Source organism: Mustelus asterias, unplaced genomic scaffold (genome assembly GCF_964213995.1).
Source record: "Mustelus asterias unplaced genomic scaffold, sMusAst1.hap1.1 HAP1_SCAFFOLD_2095, whole genome shotgun sequence".
Classification (NCBI taxonomy): domain Eukaryota; kingdom Metazoa; phylum Chordata; class Chondrichthyes; order Carcharhiniformes; family Triakidae; genus Mustelus; species Mustelus asterias.
In genome coordinates this window covers 43,741-63,494 of record NW_027592040.1, presented here as the reverse complement: position 1 = coordinate 63,494, position 19,754 = coordinate 43,741, and the positions used below count along the sequence as shown (strand labels likewise).

General features: G+C 63.3%; 1 protein-coding gene across 1 annotated transcript in view; it reads left to right on the top strand.

Annotated features, from left to right (window-relative positions):
- Positions 1-747: 747 nt before the first annotated feature.
- The window catches only part of LOC144489288 (autophagy-related protein 2 homolog A-like), a gene marked incomplete at its 5' end in the record, with an annotated part of 59,564 nt that continues 40,557 nt past the window's right edge, over positions 748-19,754 (top strand). The window contains 7 exon segments of the mRNA XM_078207155.1: positions 748-840; positions 5,911-5,935; positions 5,938-5,983; positions 8,857-8,916; positions 8,919-8,932; positions 11,317-11,487; positions 18,951-19,077. Coding sequence (XP_078063281.1) covers positions 748-840; positions 5,911-5,935; positions 5,938-5,983; positions 8,857-8,916; positions 8,919-8,932; positions 11,317-11,487; positions 18,951-19,077 — 536 coding nt within the window.

Sequence of the window (19,754 nt, the reverse complement as noted above, 5' to 3'; positions counted from 1 at the left end):
GTGGATTGGCCATGCTAAATTGCCCCTTAGTGTCCAAAGATGTGCAGGTTAGGTGGATTGGCCGTGCTAAATTGCCCCTTAGTGTCCAAAGATGTGCGGGTTAGGTGGATTGGCCATGCTAAATTGCTCTTTAGTGTCCAAAGATGTGCAGGTTAGGTGGATTGACCATGCTAAATTGCCCCTTAGTGTCCAAAGATGTGCAGGTTAGGTGGATTGGCCATACTAAATTGCCCCTTAGTGTCCAAAGATGTGCAGGTTAGGTGGATTGGCCGTGCTAAATTGCCCCTTAGTGTCCAAAGATGTGCGGGTTAGGTGGATTGGCCATGCTAAATTGTCCCTTCGTGTCCAAAGATGTGCAGGTTAGGTGGATTGGCCGTGCTAAATTCTCCCTTAGTGTCCAAAGATGTGCGGGTTGGGTGGATAGGCCATGCCAAATTGCCCCTGAGTATCAGGGGGACTAGTTAGGGTAAAATCATGGGGTTATGGGGATAGGGCCTGGGTGGGATTGTGGTCGGTGCAGACTCGATGGGCCAAATGGCCTCCTGTAGGGATTCTATGATTCTCTCTTCACAGACGCTGCCAGACCTGCTGAGTTTTTCCCGGTGTTTTCCGTATCTATTGCTGCGTAACTTTCCCCAGTGGATGTGTGATCACTCCGTCTGATTCCCGATGACACATCTCTCTCTCTCTCCGTACTGTGGTGGGGCTGGGCTCACTGACTTCTCTGTGTGTTGGTCTCCGTTGCAGACCCCTCTACCTCCCCGTGCGAGTTCTAATCACCGCAGAAACCTTCACGCTTTCCAGCAATATCATCGTGGACACGGCCACTTTCCACCTCAGGTACGGCGCACGTGACAAAATGGCCGCTGGGCCTCGCGCAGGCGCGATGGTCAGACAGAGTCGGACCCCCCCTGACCCACGCCAGGCAGTGTTAGGGACCGGGATGCAGGAATCACGGAATTTCGACAGTGCAGGAGGAGGCCATTCAGCCCATCGGGTCTGCTCCGACTGTCTGATAAAACATCGTACCCAGGGCCAACCCCGCCCCCCCCACATTCAATCCACCTAACCTGCACATCTTTGGAGGGTGTGTAGGGGCTGGAGGAGGTTACAGAGATAGGGAGGGATGTAGGGGCTGGAGGAGGTTACAGAGATAGGGAGGGGGTGTAGGGGCTGGAGGAGGTTACAGAGATAGGGAGGGGGTGTAGGGGGCTGGAGGAGGTTACAGAGATAGGGGGTGTAGGGGCTGGAGAGGGATACAGAGATAGGGAGGGGTGTAGGGGCTGGAGAGGGGTACAGAGATAGGGAGGGGGTGTAGGGGATGGAGGAGGTTACAGAGATAGGGGGTGTAGGGGCTGGAGGAGATTACAGAGATAGGGAGGGGTGTAGGGGGTTACAGAGATTGGGGGAGGGGGTGTAGGGGGCTGGAGAAGATTACAGAGATAGGGAGGGGGTGTAGGGGGCTGGAGGAGGTTACAGAGATAGGGAGGGGGTGTAGGGGCTGGAGGAGGTTACAGAGATAGGGAGGGGGTGTAGGGGGCTGGAGGAGGTTACAGAGATAGGGATTGGGTGTAGGGGCTGGAGTAGGTTACAGAGATAGGGAGGGGGTGTAGGGGCTGGAGGAGGTTACAGAGATAGGGAGGGGGTGTAGGGGGCTGGAGGGGGTTACAGAGATAGGGAGGGGGTGTAAGGGCTGGAGGAGGTTACAGAGATAGGGAGGGGGTGTAGGGGCTGGAGGAGATTACAGAGATAGGGAGGGGTGTAGGGGCTGGAGGGGGTTACAGAGATAGGGAGGGGGTATAGGGGCTGGAGGAGGTTACAGAGATAGGGAGGGGGTGTAGGGGCTGGAGGAGGTTACAGAGATAGGGAGGGGGTGTAGGGGCTGGAGGAGGTTACAGAGATAGGGAGGGGGTGTAGGGGCTGGAGAAGGTTACAGAGAGAGGGAGAGGGCGTAGGGGCTGGAGGGGGTTACAGAGTTTGGGAGGGGGTGTAGGGGCTGGAGGAGGTTACAGAGATAGGGAGGGGGTGTAGGTACTGGAGGAGATTACAGAGATAGGGGTGCAGGGGCTGGATCAGGTTACAGAGATAGGGAGGGGGTGTAGGGGCTGGAGAAGGTTACAGAGATAGGGAGGGGTGTAGGGGCTGGAGGAGGTTACAGAGATAGGGCGGCGTGTAGGGTCTGGAGGAGGTTACAGAGATAGGGAGGGGGTGTAGGGGCTGGAGGGGGTTACAGAGATAGGGAGGGGCGTAGGGGCTGGAGGAGGTTACAGAGATAGGGAGGGATGTAGGAGCTGGAGGAGGTTACAGAGATAGGTACGGGTGTAGGGGCTGGAGGGGGTTACAGAGATAAGGAGCGTGTGTAGGGGGCTGGAGGATGTTACAGAGTGGGAGGGGGTGTCGGGGCTGGAGGGGGTTACAGAGATAGGGAGGGGGTGTAGGGGCTGGAGGAGGTTACAGAGATAGGGAGGGGTGTAGGAGGCTGGAGGAGGTTACAGAGATTGGGAGGGTGTGTTTAGGGGGCTGGAGGAGGTTACAGAGATAGGGAGGGATGTAGGAGCTGGAGGAGGTTACAGAGATAGGGACGGGTGTGTAGGGGGCTGGAGGAGGTTACAGAGATAGGGAGGGGGTGTAGGGGGCTGGAGGATGTTAGAGAGAGGGAGGGGGTGTCGGGGCTGGAGGGGGTTACAGAGATAGGGAGGGGGTGTAGGGGGCTGGAGGATGTTACAGAGATCGGGAGGGGGTGTAGGGGGCTGGAGGAGGTTACAGAGACAGGGAGGGTGTGTAGGGGGCTGGAGGGGATTAGAGAGATAGGGCGGGGGTGTGCGGAGCTGGAGGGAGTTACAGAGATAGGGAGGGGGCTGGAGGGGGTTACAGAGATAGGGAGGGGGTGTAGGGGGCTGGAGGGGGTTACAGAGATAGGGAGGGGGTGTAGGGACTGGAGGTGGTTACAGGGATAGGGAGGGGGTGTAGGGGCTGGAGGAGGTTACAGAGATAGGGGGTGTAGGGGCTGGAGGAGGTTACAGAGATAGGGAGGGGGTGTAGGGGCTGGAGGAGGTTACAGAGATAGGGAGGGGTGTAGGGGCTGGAGGAGGTTACAGAGATAGGGAGGGGGTGTAGGGGCTGGAGGAGGTTACAGAGATAGGGAGGGGGTGTAGGGGCTGGAGGAGGTTACAGAGATAGGGAGGTGGTGTCGGGGGCTGGAGCAGGTTACAGAGATAGGGCGGGGGTGTAGGGGCTGGAGGAGGTTACAGAGATAGGGAGGGGTTCTGGGGGTTGGAGGGGGTTACAGAGATAGGGAGGGGGTGTAGAGGCTGGAGGAGGTTACAGAGATAGGGAGGGGGTGTAGGGGCTGGAGGGGGTTACAGAGATAGGGAGGGGTTCTGGGGGTTGGAGGGGGTTACAGAGATAGGGAGGGGGTGTAGAGGCTGGAGGAGGTTACAGAGATAGGGAGGGGGTGTAGGGGCTGGAGGGGGTTACAGAGATAGGGAGGGGATGTAGGGGTTGGAGGAGGTTACAGAGATTGGGAGGGGGTGTAGGGGCTGGAGGGGGTTACAGAGATAGGGAGGGGATGTAGGGGTTGGAGGAGGTTACAGAGATTGGGAGGGGTGTAGGAGCTGGAGGGGGTTACAGAGATAGGGAGGGGGTGTAGGAGCTGGAGGAGGTTACAGAGATTGGGCGGGGTGTAGGGGCTGGAGGAGATTACAGAGATAGGGATGGGTGTAGGGGCTGGAGGAGGTTACAGAGATAGAGGGGGGGGTGTAGGAGGCTGGAGCAGGTTACAGAGATAGGGAGGGGGTGTAGAGGCTGGAGGAGGTTACAGAGATAGGGAGGGGGCGTGTGGGGCTGGAGGGGGGTACAGAGATAGGGAGGGGGCATAGCGGATGGAGGAGGTTACAGAGATAGGGTGGGGGTGTAGGGGCTGGAGAAGGTTACAGAGATAGGGAGGGGGCGTAGGGGCTGGAGAAGGTTACAGAGATAGGGAGGGGGCGTGTGGGGCTGGGTCTCCGCTGAGAATGGCCCAGTTAACCGTGACAGGAGGTGTCCCCCGCTCGGCGTGTCCAATCCGCCCAAACTCTGCACGATGCAGAACGCCGGGCCTGCATTTTGATAGCACCTGCGGACGTCCCGTCGTCGCTGGCGAGCCAGTGAAGCATTCCACCCTTCCCAAACGCAGTCGGCGTTTCAGTGCAGGAAATCTAAATTTGGGACGCTGCGGACGGTTTAAGGGGAAGGGCCGGGGGTGGGGGGATGGGGGGGCGGTCAGCGAAGAGAGGGACGCGTGGCGGGGGGGGGCGGCGGAAGTGAGTGTTATTCCCCGAGACCAGCACCTCGAGGGTTAACAGAGGAACTCCAGCCAGTGTTGTGGCTTTCTGATGCTGACGGGCATTACTTCCTGTTGAGGGAGAATGAGAGAGTGCCATCTGTGGCTGCGCTGTTCCAGCACCACCCCCCCCCTTGACTCATCCGTCAGCGAGCGGCACCCTCCTTCCTCTCCCCGCCCCCCCCCCACCACCACCACTTTCGCTCTCAGTGACAGTCTCGGGTTCGGTTCCTCTTCCGTCACTCCCGATCGGCCGGGGGATTTTCCCGCCTGTCGTGCTCCTTTCCCGCCAGCAGGTGGGGCAATAGGACTGCCTGGACGAAGAGAGCTGGATGGTGGGGACAGCACAGGAGGGGCTGAAGGGCCTTTAAAGATAAGGCAGCCCGTGGAGACTCTGCACCTGCCACTCGCGCGCGCCCGCCTCGTGCCGCGAGCAAGGCACGCGCCCGCGTTTGCGTGTCGGCATGCATGTTTCCATCTTCAGTGCTGAGGGAGTGCTGCACTGTCGGAGGGTCAGTGCTGAGGGAGTGCCGCACTGTCGGAGGGTCAGTGCTGAGGGAGTGCTGCACTGTCGGAGGGTCAGTACTGAGGGAGTGCTGCACTGTCGGAGGGTCAGTGCTGAGGGAGTGCCGCACTGTCGGAGGGTCAGTGCTGAGGGAGTGCCGCACTGTCAGAGGGTCAGTGCTGAGGGAGTGCTGCACTGTCGGAGGATCAGTACTGAGGGAGAGCCGCACTGTCAGAGGGTCAGTACTGAGGGAGTGCCGCACTGTCGGAGGGTCAGTGCTGAGGGAGTGCCGCACTGTGGGAGGGTCAGTGCTGAGGGAGTGCCGCACTGTGGGAGGGTCAGTGCTGAGGGAGTGCCGCACTGTCGGAGGGTCAGTGCTGAGGAAGTGCCGCACTGTCGGAGGGTCAGTGCTGAGGGAGTGATGCACTGTCGGAGGGTCAGTGCTGAGGGAGTGCCGCACTGTCGGAGGGTCAGTGCTGAGGGAGTGCTGCACTGTCGGAGGGTCAGTGCTGAGGGAGTGCCGCACTGTCGGAGGGTCAGTGCTGAGGAAGTGCTGCACTGTCAGAGGGTCAGTACTGAGGGAGTGCCGCACTGTCGGAGGGTCAGTGCTGAGAGAGCGCCGCACTGTCAGAGGTTCAGTGCTGAGGGAGTGCCGCACTGTCGGAGGGTCTGTGCTGAGGGAGTGCCGCACTGTCGGAGGGTCAGTGCTGAGGGAGTGCCGCACTGTCAGAGGGTCAGTACTGAGGGAGTGCCGCACTGTCGGAGGGTCAGTGCTGAGGGAGTGCCGCACTGTCGGAGGATCAGTGCTGAGGGAGTGCTGCACTGTCGGAGGGTCAGTGCTGAGGGAGTGCCGCACTGTCGGAGGGTCAGTGCTGAGGGAGTGCCGCACTGTCGGAGGGTCAGTGCTGAGGGAGTGCCGCACTGTCGGAGGGTCAGTGCTGAGGGAGCGCCGCACTGTGTTTGTGTTGTGCAGAGTGGATCAGGTACAGGTTCTGCTCAGAGACCTGCTGGATCCGTGCAGAGTGTCTGCGGTCTGCAGGTTCCAGCTCACTCACACCATGACCTCGCTCTGATCTCCCCACAGGTTTATTTTGGACGACTCTGCAATCTCTATTTGTGTGACAGGTGCAACGTGGAAACTGTGGACTTGAAGAAAGGTAACGCTCCTTCCTCCCCCCCCCCCCTCCCTCTCCCCCACCCCTCCTCTCCCCCCACCCCCCCAGTCCCCTCGAGGCCTCAGACATCTCCCAGCCGGGTGTCCGGCCAGAGTTTCGGGCCCCAGGCAGCGAGGCTGGGCCGGGTCGCAGGGCGGTCTAACAGACCGCTGAAGGAATCTCTCATTCCTTCCGCCTCACATCACCTCCCTCCTCCTGCCCGACTCCAGTGACCCCCTCACCTGTCCCTCTCTCAGCTTTCTCCTCCCCCCCCCCCCCCCCCCCCCCCCCATAGAAAGGTTACAGCGCAGAAGGAGGCCGTTCGGCCCACCCTGTCTGTGCCAGCCCCAGGAAGCCCTTTCTAATCCCACCTTCCTGCACCTGGCCCATAGCCCTGTAGCTCACACTGCTTAAGGTGCAGATCCAGATGGTTTATAAAGAGTTTAGGGCCTCTGCTTCCACCACCAACTCGGGGATCGAACCAGACACCCCCCCCCTCACCCTCTGCATTAACACCTCCTTCCTCATATCCCCGCCGCACCTTATCTTCAATCTATGTCCCTGGTTGGAGAACTTTCCGCCAACAACACAATGTCATCCTGTTCCCCTCTGTCTCTTCCGCTGGTAATTTTTGTAGACCTCTTATTGAGTTCAGCCTATTTTATTCCAAGGAAAATAACCCCAAACTCTCACTTTTCTGGCCACATTCTTGTAAACCTCTGCTGCGCTCTCTGGGGCGGCACAGTGGTTAGCACTGCTGCCTCACAGCGCCAGGGACCCGGGGCAGCACGGTAGCACAGTGGGTTAGCACTGCTGCCTCACAGCGCCAGGGACCCGGGGCAGCACGGTGGCACAGTGGGTTAGCACTGCTGCCTCACAGCGCCAGAGACCCGGGTTCGATTCCCAGCCTCGGGTCACTGTCCTGTGTGGAGTCTGCACGTCCTCCCCGTGTCTGCGTGGGTTTCCTCCGGGTGCTCCGGTTTTCCACCCATAGCCCTAAGATTAGCTGGCTTGGTCAGGCTAAATTGCCCCTTAGTGTCTGAAGGAATTGTATGTGTGGGGTTCTGGGGGTAGGGATTGTGTGGAAACATGTATTCCTGCTTTATTTCTGTCCTTTCCCATGGTAATGCTAACTCGGAACAGTGATTACTGTCCCCGATATGGTCGCCAATCATCACTTCACCCACTTGCTCCCCCTCGCCAGTTTATACTCACCCTTCCTGCCACATTCCCTCCACCCTTCCTCCCTCCCTATCTCCGAACCCCTGTTTCCTCTGCCTCCTCTGCTGCCCTGGACCCATACCCGTCCCCCTCCTCGCCTGTCCCTGCCCCCTCGCCGACCCCTCCCTCGCTGGCCCCGCTCCCTCAACTGGCCCCTACCCCTTGCCTGACCCCACCCCCTCACCGACCCCTCCCTCAACCCCACTCATTGGCCCCCCCGCCCCCTCCCTTGCCGGCCTTGTCCCCTCACTGGCCCGCCTCCCTCCCTCCCTCCCTCGCTGTCCCACCTCCCTCCCTCCCTCGCTGGCCCACCTCCCTCCCTCCCTCGCTGGCCCGCCTCCCTTTCTCCCTCCCTCGCTGTCCCACCTCCCTCCCTCCCTCGCTGGCCCGCCTCCCTTTCTCCCTCCCTCGCAGGCCCGCCTCCTGGCCGCCCTCCCTCCCTCGCTGGCCGCCCTCCCTCCCTCGCTGGCCCGCCTCCCTCCCTCCCTTCCTCCCTCGCTGGCCCCCCCTCCCTCCCTCGCTGGCCCCCCCCTCCCTCCCTTGCTGGCCCACCCCCTCCCTCCCTCCCTGGTCCCCCCTCCCTCCCTCCCTCGCTGGCCCCCCTCCCTCCCTCCCTCGCTGGCCCCCCCCGCCCCTCCCTCCCTCGCTGGCCCCGCCCCTCCCTCCCTCCCTCGCTGGCCCGCCTCCCTTTCTCCCTCCCTCGCAGGCCCGCCTCCTGGCCGCCCTCCCTCCCTCGCTGGCCGCCCTCCCTCCCTCGCTGGCCCGCCTCCCTCCCTCCCTTCCTCCCTCGCTGGCCCTCCCTCCCTCCCTTGCTGGCCCCCCCTCCCTCCCTTGCTGGCCCACCCCCTCCCTCCCTCCCTGGTCCCCCCTCCCTCCCTCCCTCGCTGGCCCCCCTCCCTCCCTCCCTCGCTGGCCCCCCCCGCCCCTCCCTCCCTCGCTGGCCCCCGCCCCTCCCTCCCTCCCTCGCTGGCCCCCCTCCCTCCCTCCCTCGCTGCCCCCCTCCCTCCCTTCCCTCGCTGGCCCCCCTCCCTCCCTCCCTCGCTGGCCCCCGCCCCTCCCTCCCTCGCTGGCCCCCCTCCCTCCCTCCCTCGCTGGCCCCCGCCCCTCCCTCCCTCCCTCGCTGGCCCCCGCCCCTCCCTCCCTCCCTCGCTGGCCCCCCTCCCTCCCTCTCTCGCTGGCCCCCCTCTCTCTCTCTCCCTCGCAGGCCCGTCTCCCTCCCTCCCTCCCTCCCTCGCTGGCCCCCTTCCCTCCCTCCCTCCCTCCCTCACTGGCCCCCTCCCTCCCTCACTGGCCCCCTTCCCTCCCTCCCTCCCTCCCTCACTGGCCCCCCTCCCTCCCTCCCTCCCTCCCTCGCTGGCCCCCCTCCCTCCCTCGCTGGCCCTCCTCCCTCCCTCCCTCCCTCGCTGGCCCCCCTCCCTCCCTCGCTGGCCCCCCCTCCCTCCCTCCCTCGCTGGCCCCCCTCCCTCCCTCCCTCCCTCCCTCGCTGGCCCCCTCCCTCCCTCCCTCGCTGGCCTCCCTCCCTCCCTCCCTCGCTGGCCCCCCTCCCTCCCTCCCTCGCTGACCCCGCTCCCTCCCTCCCTCCCTCCCCGGCCCCTGTCCAGTGGCTCCGTGCCGACTCCCTGTCTAACAGTCTGTCTCCTCCCCCCGCTGTCCAGATTATGTCTGTGTGCTCGACGTGGATCTGCTGGAACTGGTCATCACCACGTGGAAAGGAGAGTCGGGGGAAAGCTGGTGAGTGGCTGAGTCTGAGTAAATAAACCCCCTGTCCCCCTCCCTCTGTCCGCACACTCACTCTGATCCAGCCCCTCAAATATTCTGTTTACGTCTGCCCCTCCCACTTCGTGTGTGTGTGTGTGTTTGTCTGAGTGTGCCGACATGTGTATGTACGTATATGTGTCTGTGTGTGTGACTGTCTGCGGGCCTGTGTCAGGGCGCCTGTGTCAGGGCGCCTGTGTCAGGGCGCCTGTGTCAGGGCGCCTGTGTCAGGGCGCCTGTGTCAGGGCGCCTGTGTCAGGGCGCCTGTGTCAGGGCGCCTGTGTCAGGGCGCCTGTGTCAGGGCGCCTGTGTCAGGGCGCCTGTGTCAGGGCGCCTGTGTCAGGGCGCCTGTGTCAGGGCGCCTGTGTCAGGGCGCCTGTGTCAGGGCGCCTGTGTCAGGGCGCCTGTGTCAGGGCGCCTGTGTCAGGGCGCCTGTGTCAGGGCGCCTGTGTCAGGGCGCCTGTGTCAGGGCGCCTGTGTCAGGGCGCCTGTGTCAGGGCGCCTGTGTCAGGGCGCCTGTGTCAGGGCGCCTGTGTCAGGGCGCCTGTGTCAGGGCGCCTGTGTCAGGGCGCCTGTGTCAGGGCGCCTGTGTCAGGGCGCCTGTGACAGGGCGCCTGTGTCAGGGCGCCTGTGTCAGGGCGCCTGTGTCAGGGCGCCTGTGTCAGGGCGCCTGTGTCAGGGCGCCTGGGTCTGGGCGCCTGGGTCTGGGCGCCTGGGTCTGGGCGCCTGGGTCTGGGCGCCTGGGTCAGGGCGCCTGGGTCAGGGCGCCTGGGTCAGGGCGCCTGTGTCTGGGCGCCTGTGTCTGGGCGCCTGTGTCTGGGCGCCTGTGTCTGGGCGCCTGGGTCAGGGCGCCTGGGTCTGGGCGCCTGGGTCTGGGCGCCTGGGTCTGGGCGCCTGGGTCAGGGCGCCTGGGTCAGGGCGCCTGGGTCAGGGCGCCTGGGTCAGGGCGCCTGGGTCAGGGCGCCTGGGTCAGGGCGCCTGGGTCAGGGCGCCTGTGTCAGGGCGCCTGTGTCAGGGCGCCTGTGTCAGGGCGCCTGTGTCAGGGCGCCTGTGTCAGGGCGCCTGTGTCAGGGCGCCTGTGTCAGGGCGCCTGTGTCAGGGCGCCTGTGTCAGGGCGCCTGTGTCAGGGCGCCTGTGTCAGGGCGCCTGTGTCAGGGCGCCTGTGTCAGGGCGCCTGTGTCAGGGCGCCTGTGTCAGGGCGCCTGTGTCAGGGCGCCTGTGTCAGGGCGCCTGTGACAGGGCGCCTGTGTCAGGGCGCCTGTGTCAGGGCGCCTGTGTCAGGGCGCCTGTGTCAGGGCGCCTGTGTCAGGGCGCCTGTGTCAGGGCGCCTGTGTCAGGGCGCCTGTGTCAGGGCGCCTGTGTCAGGGCGCCTGTGTCAGGGCGCCTGTGTCAGGGCGCCTGTGTCAGGGCGCCTGGGTCTGGGCGCCTGGGTCTGGGCGCCTGGGTCTGGGCGCCTGGGTCTGGGCGCCTGGGTCAGGGCGCCTGGGTCAGGGCGCCTGTGTCTGGGCGCCTGTGTCTGGGCGCCTGGGTCAGGGCGCCTGGGTCTGGGCGCCTGGGTCTGGGCGCCTGGGTCTGGGCGCCTGGGTCTGGGCGCCTGGGTCAGGGCGCCTGGGTCAGGGCGCCTGGGTCAGGGCGCCTGGGTCAGGGCGCCTGGGTCAGGGCGCCTGGGTCAGGGCGCCTGGGTCAGGGCGCCTGGGTCAGGGCGCCTGTGTCAGGGCGCCTGTGTCAGGGCGCCTGTGTCAGGGCGCCTGTGTCAGGGCGCCTGTGTCAGGGCGCCTGTGTCAGGGCGCCTGTGTCAGGGCGCCTGTGTCAGGGCGCCTGTGTCAGGGCGCCTGTGTCAGGGCGCCTGTGTCAGGGCGCCTGTGTCAGGGCGCCTGTGTCAGGGCGCCTGTGTCAGGGCGCCTGTGTCAGGGCGCCTGTGTCAGGGCGCCTGTGTCAGGGCGCCTGTGTCAGGGCGCCTGTGTCAGGGCGCCTGTGTCAGGGCGCCTGGGTCTGGGCGCCTGGGTCTGGGCGCCTGGGTCAGGGCGCCTGGGTCAGGGCGCCTGTGTCAGGGCGCCTGTGTCAGGGCGCCTGTGTCAGGGCGCCTGTGTCAGGGCGCCTGGGTCTGGGCGCCTGGGTCTGGGCGCCTGTGTCTGGGCGCCTGCGTGTCTATGTATCAGTGTGTATATGTGTTTGTGTATATGTGTTTGTGTATGTGGTTGTTCATGTGTATATTTGTGTTTTGTACGTGTGAGGGTGTGTGCGCATGTGATTGTGTGTGTGTGTGTGTGTTCCAGCACTGAGGTGGGTGTCGGGGGATGCAGTAGGGTGCAGGGTGGGATGCAGCAGACACTCACATGCGACTGTTCTCCTCCGGCCAGGCACAGCCGCTGTTTGAGCTGCGATGCTCCAACAATGTGGTCCATGTTCACACGTGTGCCGACTCGTGTGCCACCCTGGTGAACCTGGTCCAGTACATAGTGAACAGCGGAGACCTCCACCCACCACCCAAGCAGGACAGCCCCACGGAGATCGCAGGCCAGAAGCTACAGGTAGGTGAAGGGGTCCTCCTGCACTGCGGTCTAGCCGGGCAGCACCCCTCCGAGGATTCACCCGCAGACGTCAGCCGCGGCTGGACCAGTTGGTTGCCCTTGGCGCGGATTCCGAGTCGAAGGGTTGAGGGTTCCTCACCTACTGCCCTGCAATCCAGGCTGACACCCCCGGTGCCAGTGCTGAGGGAGTACCGCACTGTCAGATGGTCAGTACTGAGGGAGTGCCGCACTGTCAGAGGGTCAGTACTGAGGGAGTGCCGCACTGTCAGAGGGTCAGTGCTGAGGGAGTGCCGCACTGTCAGAGGGTCAGTGCTGAGGGAGTGCCGCACTGTCAGAGGGTCAGTGCTGAGGGACTGCCGCACTGTCAGAGGGTCAGTGCTGAGGGAGTGCCACACTGTCAGAGGGTCAGTGCTGAGTGAGTGCCGCACTGTCAGAGGGTCAGTGCTGAGGGAGTGCCGCACTGTCAGAGGGTCAGTGCTGAGGGAGTGCCGCACTGTCAGAGGGTCAGTGCTGAGGGAGTGCCGCACTGTCGGAGGGTCAGTGCTGAGGGAGTGCCGCACTGTCAGAGGGTCAGTGCTGAGGGAGCGCCGCACTGTCAGAGGGTCAGTACTGAGGGAGTGCCGCACTGTCAGAGGGTCAGTGCTGAGGGAGTGCCGCACTGTCAGAGGGTCAGTGCTGAGGGACTGCCGCACTGTCAGAGGGTCAGTGCTGAGGGAGTGCCGCACTGTCAGAGGGTCAGTGCTGAGTGAGTGCCGCACTGTCAGAGGGTCAGTGCTGAGGGAGTGCCGCACTGTCAGAGGGTCAGTGCTGAGGGAGTGCCGCACTGTCAGAGGGTCAGTGCTGAGGGAGTGCCGCACTGTCAGAGGGTCAGTGCTGAGGGAGTGCCGCACTGTCAGAGGGTCAGTGCTGAGGGAGTGGCGCACTGTCAGAGGGTCAGTGCTGAGGGAGTGCCGCACTGTCAGAGGGTCAGTGCTGAGGGAGTGCCGCACTGTCAGAGGGTCAGTGCTGAGGGAGTGCCGCACTGTCGGAGGGTCAGTGCTGAGGGAGTGCCGCACTGTCAGAGGGTCAGTGCTGAGGGAGCGCCGCACTGTCAGAGGGTCAGTGCTGAGGGAGTGCCGCACTGTCAGAGGGTCAGTACTGAGGGAGTGCCGCACTGTCAGAGGGTCAGTGCTGAGGGAGTGCCGCACTGTGGGAGGGTCAGTGCTGAGGGAGTGCTGCACTGTGGGAGGGTCAGTGCTGAGGGAGCGTCGTATTATCAGAGGGTCAGTACTGAGGGAGTGCCGCACTGTCGGAGGGTCAGTACTGAGGGAGTGCCGCACTGTCGGAGGGTCAGTACTGAGGGAGTGCCGCACTGTCAGAGGGTCAGTGCTGAGGGAGTGCCGCACTGTCGGAGGATCAGTGCTGAGGGAGTGCCGCACTGTCGGAGGGTCAGTACTGAGGGAGTGCCGCACTGTCAGAGGGTCAGTACTGAGGTAGCGCCGTATTGTCGGAGGGTCAGTGCTGAGGGAGTGTCGGAGGGTCAGTGCTGAGGGAGTGGGGGCTTGGGCCCAGCCTATCCTCCCCTGAGGCGCTGGGGCCCAGTCTATCCTCCCCTGAGGCGCTGGGGCCCAGTCTCTCCTCCCCTGAGGGGCTGTGGCCCAGTCTATCCTCCCCAGAGGCGCTGGGGCCCAGTCTATCCTCCCCTGAGGCGCTGGGGCCCAGTCTCTCCTCCCCTGAGGCGCTGGGGCCCAGTCTATCCTCCCCTGAGGGATTGGGGCCTAGTCTCTCCTCCCCTGAGGGGCTGTGGCCCAGTCTATCCTTCCCTGAGGGGCTGGGCCCCAGTTTATCCTCCCCTGAGGCGCTGGGGCCCAGTCTATCCTTCCTGAGGGGCTGTGGCCCAGTCTATCCTTCCCTGAGGCGCTGGGGCCCACTCTATCCTTCCCTGAGGCGCTGGGGCCCACTCTATCCTTCCCTGAGGCGCTGGGGCCCAGTCTATCCTTCCCTGAGGCACTGGGGCCCAGTCTATCCTTCCCTGAGGGGCTGTGGCCCAGTCTATCCTCCCCTGAGGGGCTGGGGCCCAGTCTATCCTCCCCTGAGGCGCTGGGGCCCAGTCTATCCTCCCCTGAGGGGTTGGGGTCCAGTCTATCCTCCCCTGAGAGGCTGTGGCCCAGTCTATCCTCCCCTGAGGCACTGGGGCCCAGTCTATCCTCCCCTGAGGCGCTGGGGCCCAGTCTATCCTCCCCTGAGGCGCTGGGGCCCAGTCTATCCTCCCCTGAGGGGTTGGGGTCCAGTCTATCCTCCCCTGAGAGGCTGTGGCCCAGTCTATCCTCCCCTGAGGCACTGGGGCCCAGTCTATCCTCCCCTGAGGCGCTGGGGCCCAGTCTATCCTTCCCTGAGGCGCTGGGGCCCAGTCTATCCTCCCCTGAGGCGTTGGGGCCCAGTCTATCCTCCCCTGAGAGGCTGGGGCTCAGTCTATCCTCCCCTGAGGCGCTGGGGCCCAGTCTATCCTTCCCTGAGGCGCTGGGGCCCAGTCTATCCTTCCCTGAGGCGCTGGGGCCCAGTCTATCTTTCCCTGAGGCGCTGGGGCCCAGTCTATCCTCCCCTGAGAGGCTGGGGCTCAGTCTATCCTCCCCTGAGGCACAGGGGCCCAGTTTATCCTCCCCTGAGGCGCTGGGGCCCAGTCTATACTTCCCTGAGGCGCTGGGGCCCAGTCTATCTTTCCCTGAGGCGCTGGGGCCCAGTCTATCCTCCCCTGAGGGGTTGGGGCCCAGTCTATCCTCCCCTGAGGCGCTGTGGCCCAGTCTATCCTTCCCTGAGGCGCTGGGGCCCAGTCTATCCTCCCCTGAGGCGCTGTGGCCCAGTCTATCCTCCCCTGAGGCGCTGGGGCCCAGTCTATCCTTCCCTGAGACGCTGGGGCCCAGTCTATCCTCCCCTGAGGGGCTGGGGCCCAGTCTATCCTCCCCTGAGGGGCTGTGGCCCAGTCTATCCTCCCCTGAGGCGCTGGGGCCCAGTCTATCCTTCCCTGAGACCCTGGGGCCCAGTCTATCCTCCCCTGAGGGGTTGGGGCCCAGTCTATCCTCCCCTGAGAGGCTGTGGCCCAGTCCATCCTTCCCTGAGGCGCTGGGGCCCAGTCTATCCTCCCCTGAGGTGCTGGGGCCCAGTCTCTCCTCCCCTGAGACGCTGGGGCCCAGTCTATCCTCCCCTGAGACGCTGGGGCCCTGTCTATCCTCCCCTGAGAGGCTGGGGCTCAGTCTATCCTCCCCTGAGGCGCTGGGGCTCAGTCTATCCTCCCCTGAGGCGCTGGGGCTCAGTCTATCCTCCCCTGAGGCGCTGGGGCCCTGTCTATCCTCCCCTGAGAGGCTGTGGCCCAGTCTATCCTTCCCTGAGGCGCTGGGGCCCAGTCTATCCTCCCCTGAGGGGCTGTGGCCCAGTCTATCCTCCGCTGAGGGGCTGGGGCCCAGTCTATCCTCCGCTGAGGGGCTGGTGCCCAGTCTATCCTCCGCTGAGGGGCTGTGGCCCAGTCTATCCTCCCCTGAGGCGCTGGGGCCCAGTCTATCCTCCCCTGAGGGGCTGGGGCCCAGTCTATCCTCCCCTGAGGCACTGAGGGCCCAGTTTATCCTCCCCTGAGGCGCTGGGGCCCAGTCTATCCTCCCCTGAGCGGCTGGGGCCCAGTCTATCCTCCCCTGAGGGGCTGTGGCCCAGTCCGTCCTTCCCTGAGGGGCTGTGGCCCAGTCTATCCTTCCCTGAGGCGCTGGGGCCCAGTCTATCCTCCCCTGAGGGGCTGTGGCCCAGTCTATCCTCCGCTGAGGGGCTGGGGCCCAGTCTATCCTCCGCTGAGGGGCTGGTGCCCAGTCTATCCTCCGCTGAGGGGCTGTGGCCCAGTCTATCCTCCCCTGAGGCGCTGGGGCCCAGTCTATCCTCCCCTGAGCGGCTGGGGCCCAGTCTATCCTCCCCTGAGGCACTGAGGGCCCAGTTTATCCTCCCCTGAGGCGCTGGGGCCCAGTCTATCCTCCCCTGAGCGGCTGGGGCCCTGTCTATCCTCCCCTGAGAGGCTGGGGCTCAGTCTATCCTCCCCTGAGGCGCTGGGGCCCAGTCTATCCTCCCCTGAGGGGCTGTGGCCCAGTCTGTCCTTCCCTGAGGGGCTGTGGCTCGGTCTGTCCTCCCCTGAGGTGCTGGGGCCCAGTCTCTCCTCCCCTGAGACGCTGGGGCCCTGTCTATCCTCCCCTGAGAGGCTGGGGCTCAGTCTATCCTCCCCTGAGGCGCTGGGGCTCAGTCTATCCTCCCCTGAGGCGCTGGGGCTCAGTCTATCCTCCCCTGAGGCGCTGGGGCCCTGTCTATCCTCCCCTGAGAGGCTGGGGCTCAGTCTATCCTCCCCTGAGGCGCTGGGGCTCAGTCTATCCTCCCCTGAGGTGCTGGGGCTCAGTCTATCCTCCCCTGAGGCGCTGGGGCCCTGTCTATCCTCCACTGAGAGGCTGGAGCTCAGTCTCTCCTCCCCTGAGGCGCTGGGGCTCAGTCTATCCTCCCCTGAGGCGCTGGGGCTCAGTCTATCCTCCCCTGAGGGGTTGGGCCCAGTCTATCCTCCCCTGAGGGGCTGAGGCCCAGTCTATCCTCCCCTGAGGCGCTGGGGCTCAGTCTATCCTCCCCTGAGGGGTTGGGCCCAGTCTATCCTCCCCTGAGTGGCTGGGGCTCAGTCTATCCTCCCCTGAGGCGCTGGGGCTCAGTCTATCCTCCCCTGAGGCGCTGGGGCTCAGTCTATCCTCCCCTGAGAGGCTGGAGCTCAGTCTCTCCTCCCCTGAGGCGCTGGGGCTCAGTCTATCCTCCCCTGAGAGGCTGGAGCTCAGTCTCTCCTCCCCTGAGGCGCTGGGGCTCAGTCTATCCTCCCTGAGCGGCTGGGGCTCAGTCTATCCTCCCCTGTGGCGCTGGGGCTCAGTCTATCCTCCCCTGAGGCGCTGGGGCTCAGTCTATCCTCCCCTGAGAGGCTGGAGGTCAGTCTCTCCTCCCCTGAGGCGCTGGGGCTCAGTCTATCCTCCCCTGAGAGGCTGGAGCTCAGTCTCTCCTCCCCTGAGGCGCTGGGGCTCAGTCTATCCTCCCTGAGAGGCTGGGGCTCAGTCTATCCTCCCCTGAGGCGCTGGGGCTCAGTCTATCCTCCCTGAGCGGCTGGGGCTCAGTCTATCCTCCCCTGAGGGGTTGGTCCCAGGCTATCCTCCCCTGAGGGGCCCAGAACTGAAGCTAGTAACTCCAGATGGTCCTGTTCACAGTTTACCGAGCACTCCCCCTCCGTTAACCAGCGTGGCACCGTAGGAGAGCACCTCTGCCCTTTTCCGTCATGTGACCAGCCATTGTTGGCCTTTACCAACACGTGGTCATCAGATTGTTCGCTCCTCCGCCTGCGAGGCGAGACTGTGCCAGACACAAATTGGGAAGAAGGGAGCCATTGTTGGCTGCACTTGAGGAGACGGGGAAATATCCTCGCCAACGAAAGGAATGTTATACTCTAAAAATACCAGCCTTTGTCCTGTGCGTGGGTACAACTGTCCTTTACGAGCCTCTGTCGGAAGGTTCTGTATTTGAGACTCAAACCAGAGACTGGGGCCTCGTGATCGAGGCTAACACTCTCACTGAGGGAGTGCCGCACTGTCAGGGGTCAGTGCTGAGGGAGTGCCGCACTGTCGGAGGGTCAGTGCTGAGGGAGTGCCGCACTGTCGGAGGGTCAGTGCTGAGGGAGTGCCGCACTGTCGGAGGGTCAGTGGTGAGGGAGCGCCGCACTGTCGGAGGGTCAGTACTGAGGGAGTGCCGCACTGTCAGAGGGTCAGTGCTGAGGGAGTGCCGCACTGTGGGAGGGTCAGTACTGAGGGAGTGCCGCACTGTCGGAGGGTCAGTACTGAGGGAGTGCCGCACTGTCAGAGGGTCAGTGCTGAGGGAGTGCCGCACTGTCGGAGGGTCAGTGCTGAGGGAGTGCCGCACTGTCGGAGGGTCAGTGGTGAGGGAGTGCCACACTGTCAGAGGGTCAGTACTGAGGGAGCGCCGCACTGTCGGAGGGTCAGTGCTCAGGGAGTGCCGCACTGTCGGAGGGTCAGTGCTGAGGGAGTGCCGCACTGTCGGAGGGTCAGTGCTGAGGGAGTGCCGCACTGTCGGAGGGTCAGTATTGAGGGGGTGCTGTGGGAGAAGCTGAAATCTCTGCGGGCAGTGGGGGGGGGACTATTTGAACCCACAAGTTGCTGAGTTAGATACAAGAATTGTGAGTTCATGGTGCTGGAGCAGATTAGTTCCGCTGATGATCAAGCAGACAAGCTCCAGCGTGTTTATCTACCTTTCTATCTTGTGTGACAATGCAGGCCGCTTCTCACAAGAGCCGCTACCTGTGAAGTACCAGGATGTGGGCTTCGGCTCGGTTGATGAGCTGCTGTCGGGGTGGGGGTGGGGTCGGGGGAGGGGAGGGGAGGGGAGTCTTTCATCAACACCTCATTTACAGTAAAAAAAAATAACCTGTGACTTGCAGCTTTCCTTTCTGTTGGTTTCAAAACTGAAAACGCCTGCAGAATGCCGCAAAGCCCAGACTGCGTCACGAGGGGCCTCGACCGAGCAACTGAGGAAAGGCGGGGCTTCTGTCACACAATCCCCACAGTGCAGGGGGAGGCCATTCGGCCCCTCGGGTCTGCACCGACCACAATCTCACCCTGACCCGATCCCCATAACCGCACACATATTTACCTTGCTAATCCCCCTAGCACTCGGGGGCAATTTAGCATGGCCAATCCCCCTCACCTGCGCATCTTTGGACACTAAGGGACAATTTAGCATGGCCAATCCACCCAACCTGCACATCTTTGGACACTAAGGGACAATTTGGCATGGCCAATCCACCCAACCTGCACATCTTTGGACACTAAGGGGCAATTTAGCATGGCCAATCCACCTAACCTGCGCATCTTTGGACACTAAGGGGCAATTTAGCATGGCCAATCCACCTAACCTACACATCTTTGGACACTAAGGGACAATTCAGCATGGCCAATCCACCTAACCTACACATCCTTGGACACTAAGGGACAATTTAGCATGGCCAATCCACCTAACCTACACATCTTTAGACACTAAGGGGCAATTTCGCATGGCCAATCCACCTAACCTGCACATCTTTGGACACTAAGGGGCAATTTAGCATGGCCAATCCACCTAACCTGCACATCTTTGGACACTAAGGGGCAATTTACCATGGCTAATCCACCTAACCTGCACATGTTTGGTCACTAAGGGACAATTTAGCATGGCCAATCCACCTAACCTACACATCTTTAGACACTAAGGGGCAATTTATCCCCATCTCCGTCTGAATGGGCGACACCTGGTCGGTCTGTGCGGTTAGGGAACGGGCACCAGAGGGTCTTTCCCCCCGCCCAGGCAGAGGGGGAGTAATCACATCGGGTTCAGAGCCCTCAGGCTGTTTCCAGACTAACTCCTCCTCCTTCTGGCTCCCACCACAGCTGCCGGAGACTGCGGCCACCGTCCCGCCTCGCCTCCCCGCCGAGACGGCCGAGATAAACCAGGGCGACCTGACCGACGCCCTCATCGACACCGAGCGCAACCGGCGGGACTCGACTGACGGAGCAGGTGATTGTAGGCAGGGCAGCGTGTGAGGGAGGGTGTGGGCTGTGGTGTGCGCCTGCCAGTTTGTACGTGTGTGTGTGCGCCAGTTTGTACATGCGTGTGTGTGTGTGTGCCTGTTTACGTACAAACACGAGTGAGCGAGGCAGTTTGCGTACGAACGCACGCGAGCGAGGCAGTTTGCGTACGAACGCACGTGAGCGAGGCAGTTTGCGTACGAACGCACGCGAGCGAGGCAGTTTGCGTACGAACGCACGCGAGTGAGGCAGTTTGCGTACGAACGCACGCGAGCGAGGCAGTTTGCGTACGAACGCATGCCAGCGAGGCAGTTTGCGTACGAACGCATGCCAGCGAGGCAGTTTGCGTACGAACGCACGCGAGCGAGGCAGTTTGTGTATGATCGCGTGCGAGCGAGGCAGTTTGTGTGTGATCGCGTGCGAGCGTGACAGTTTGTGTATGATCGCGTGCGTGTGAGGCAGTTTGTGTATGATCGCGTGCGAGTGAGGCAGATTGTGTATGATCGCGTGCGAGCGAGGCAGTTTGTGTGTGATCGCGTGCGAGTGAGGCAGTTTGTGTGTGATCGCGTGCGAGCGAGACAGTTTGTGTATGATCGCGTGCGTGTGAGGTAGTTTGTGTATGATCGCGTGCGAGTGAGGCAGTTTGTGTATGATCGCGTGCGAGCG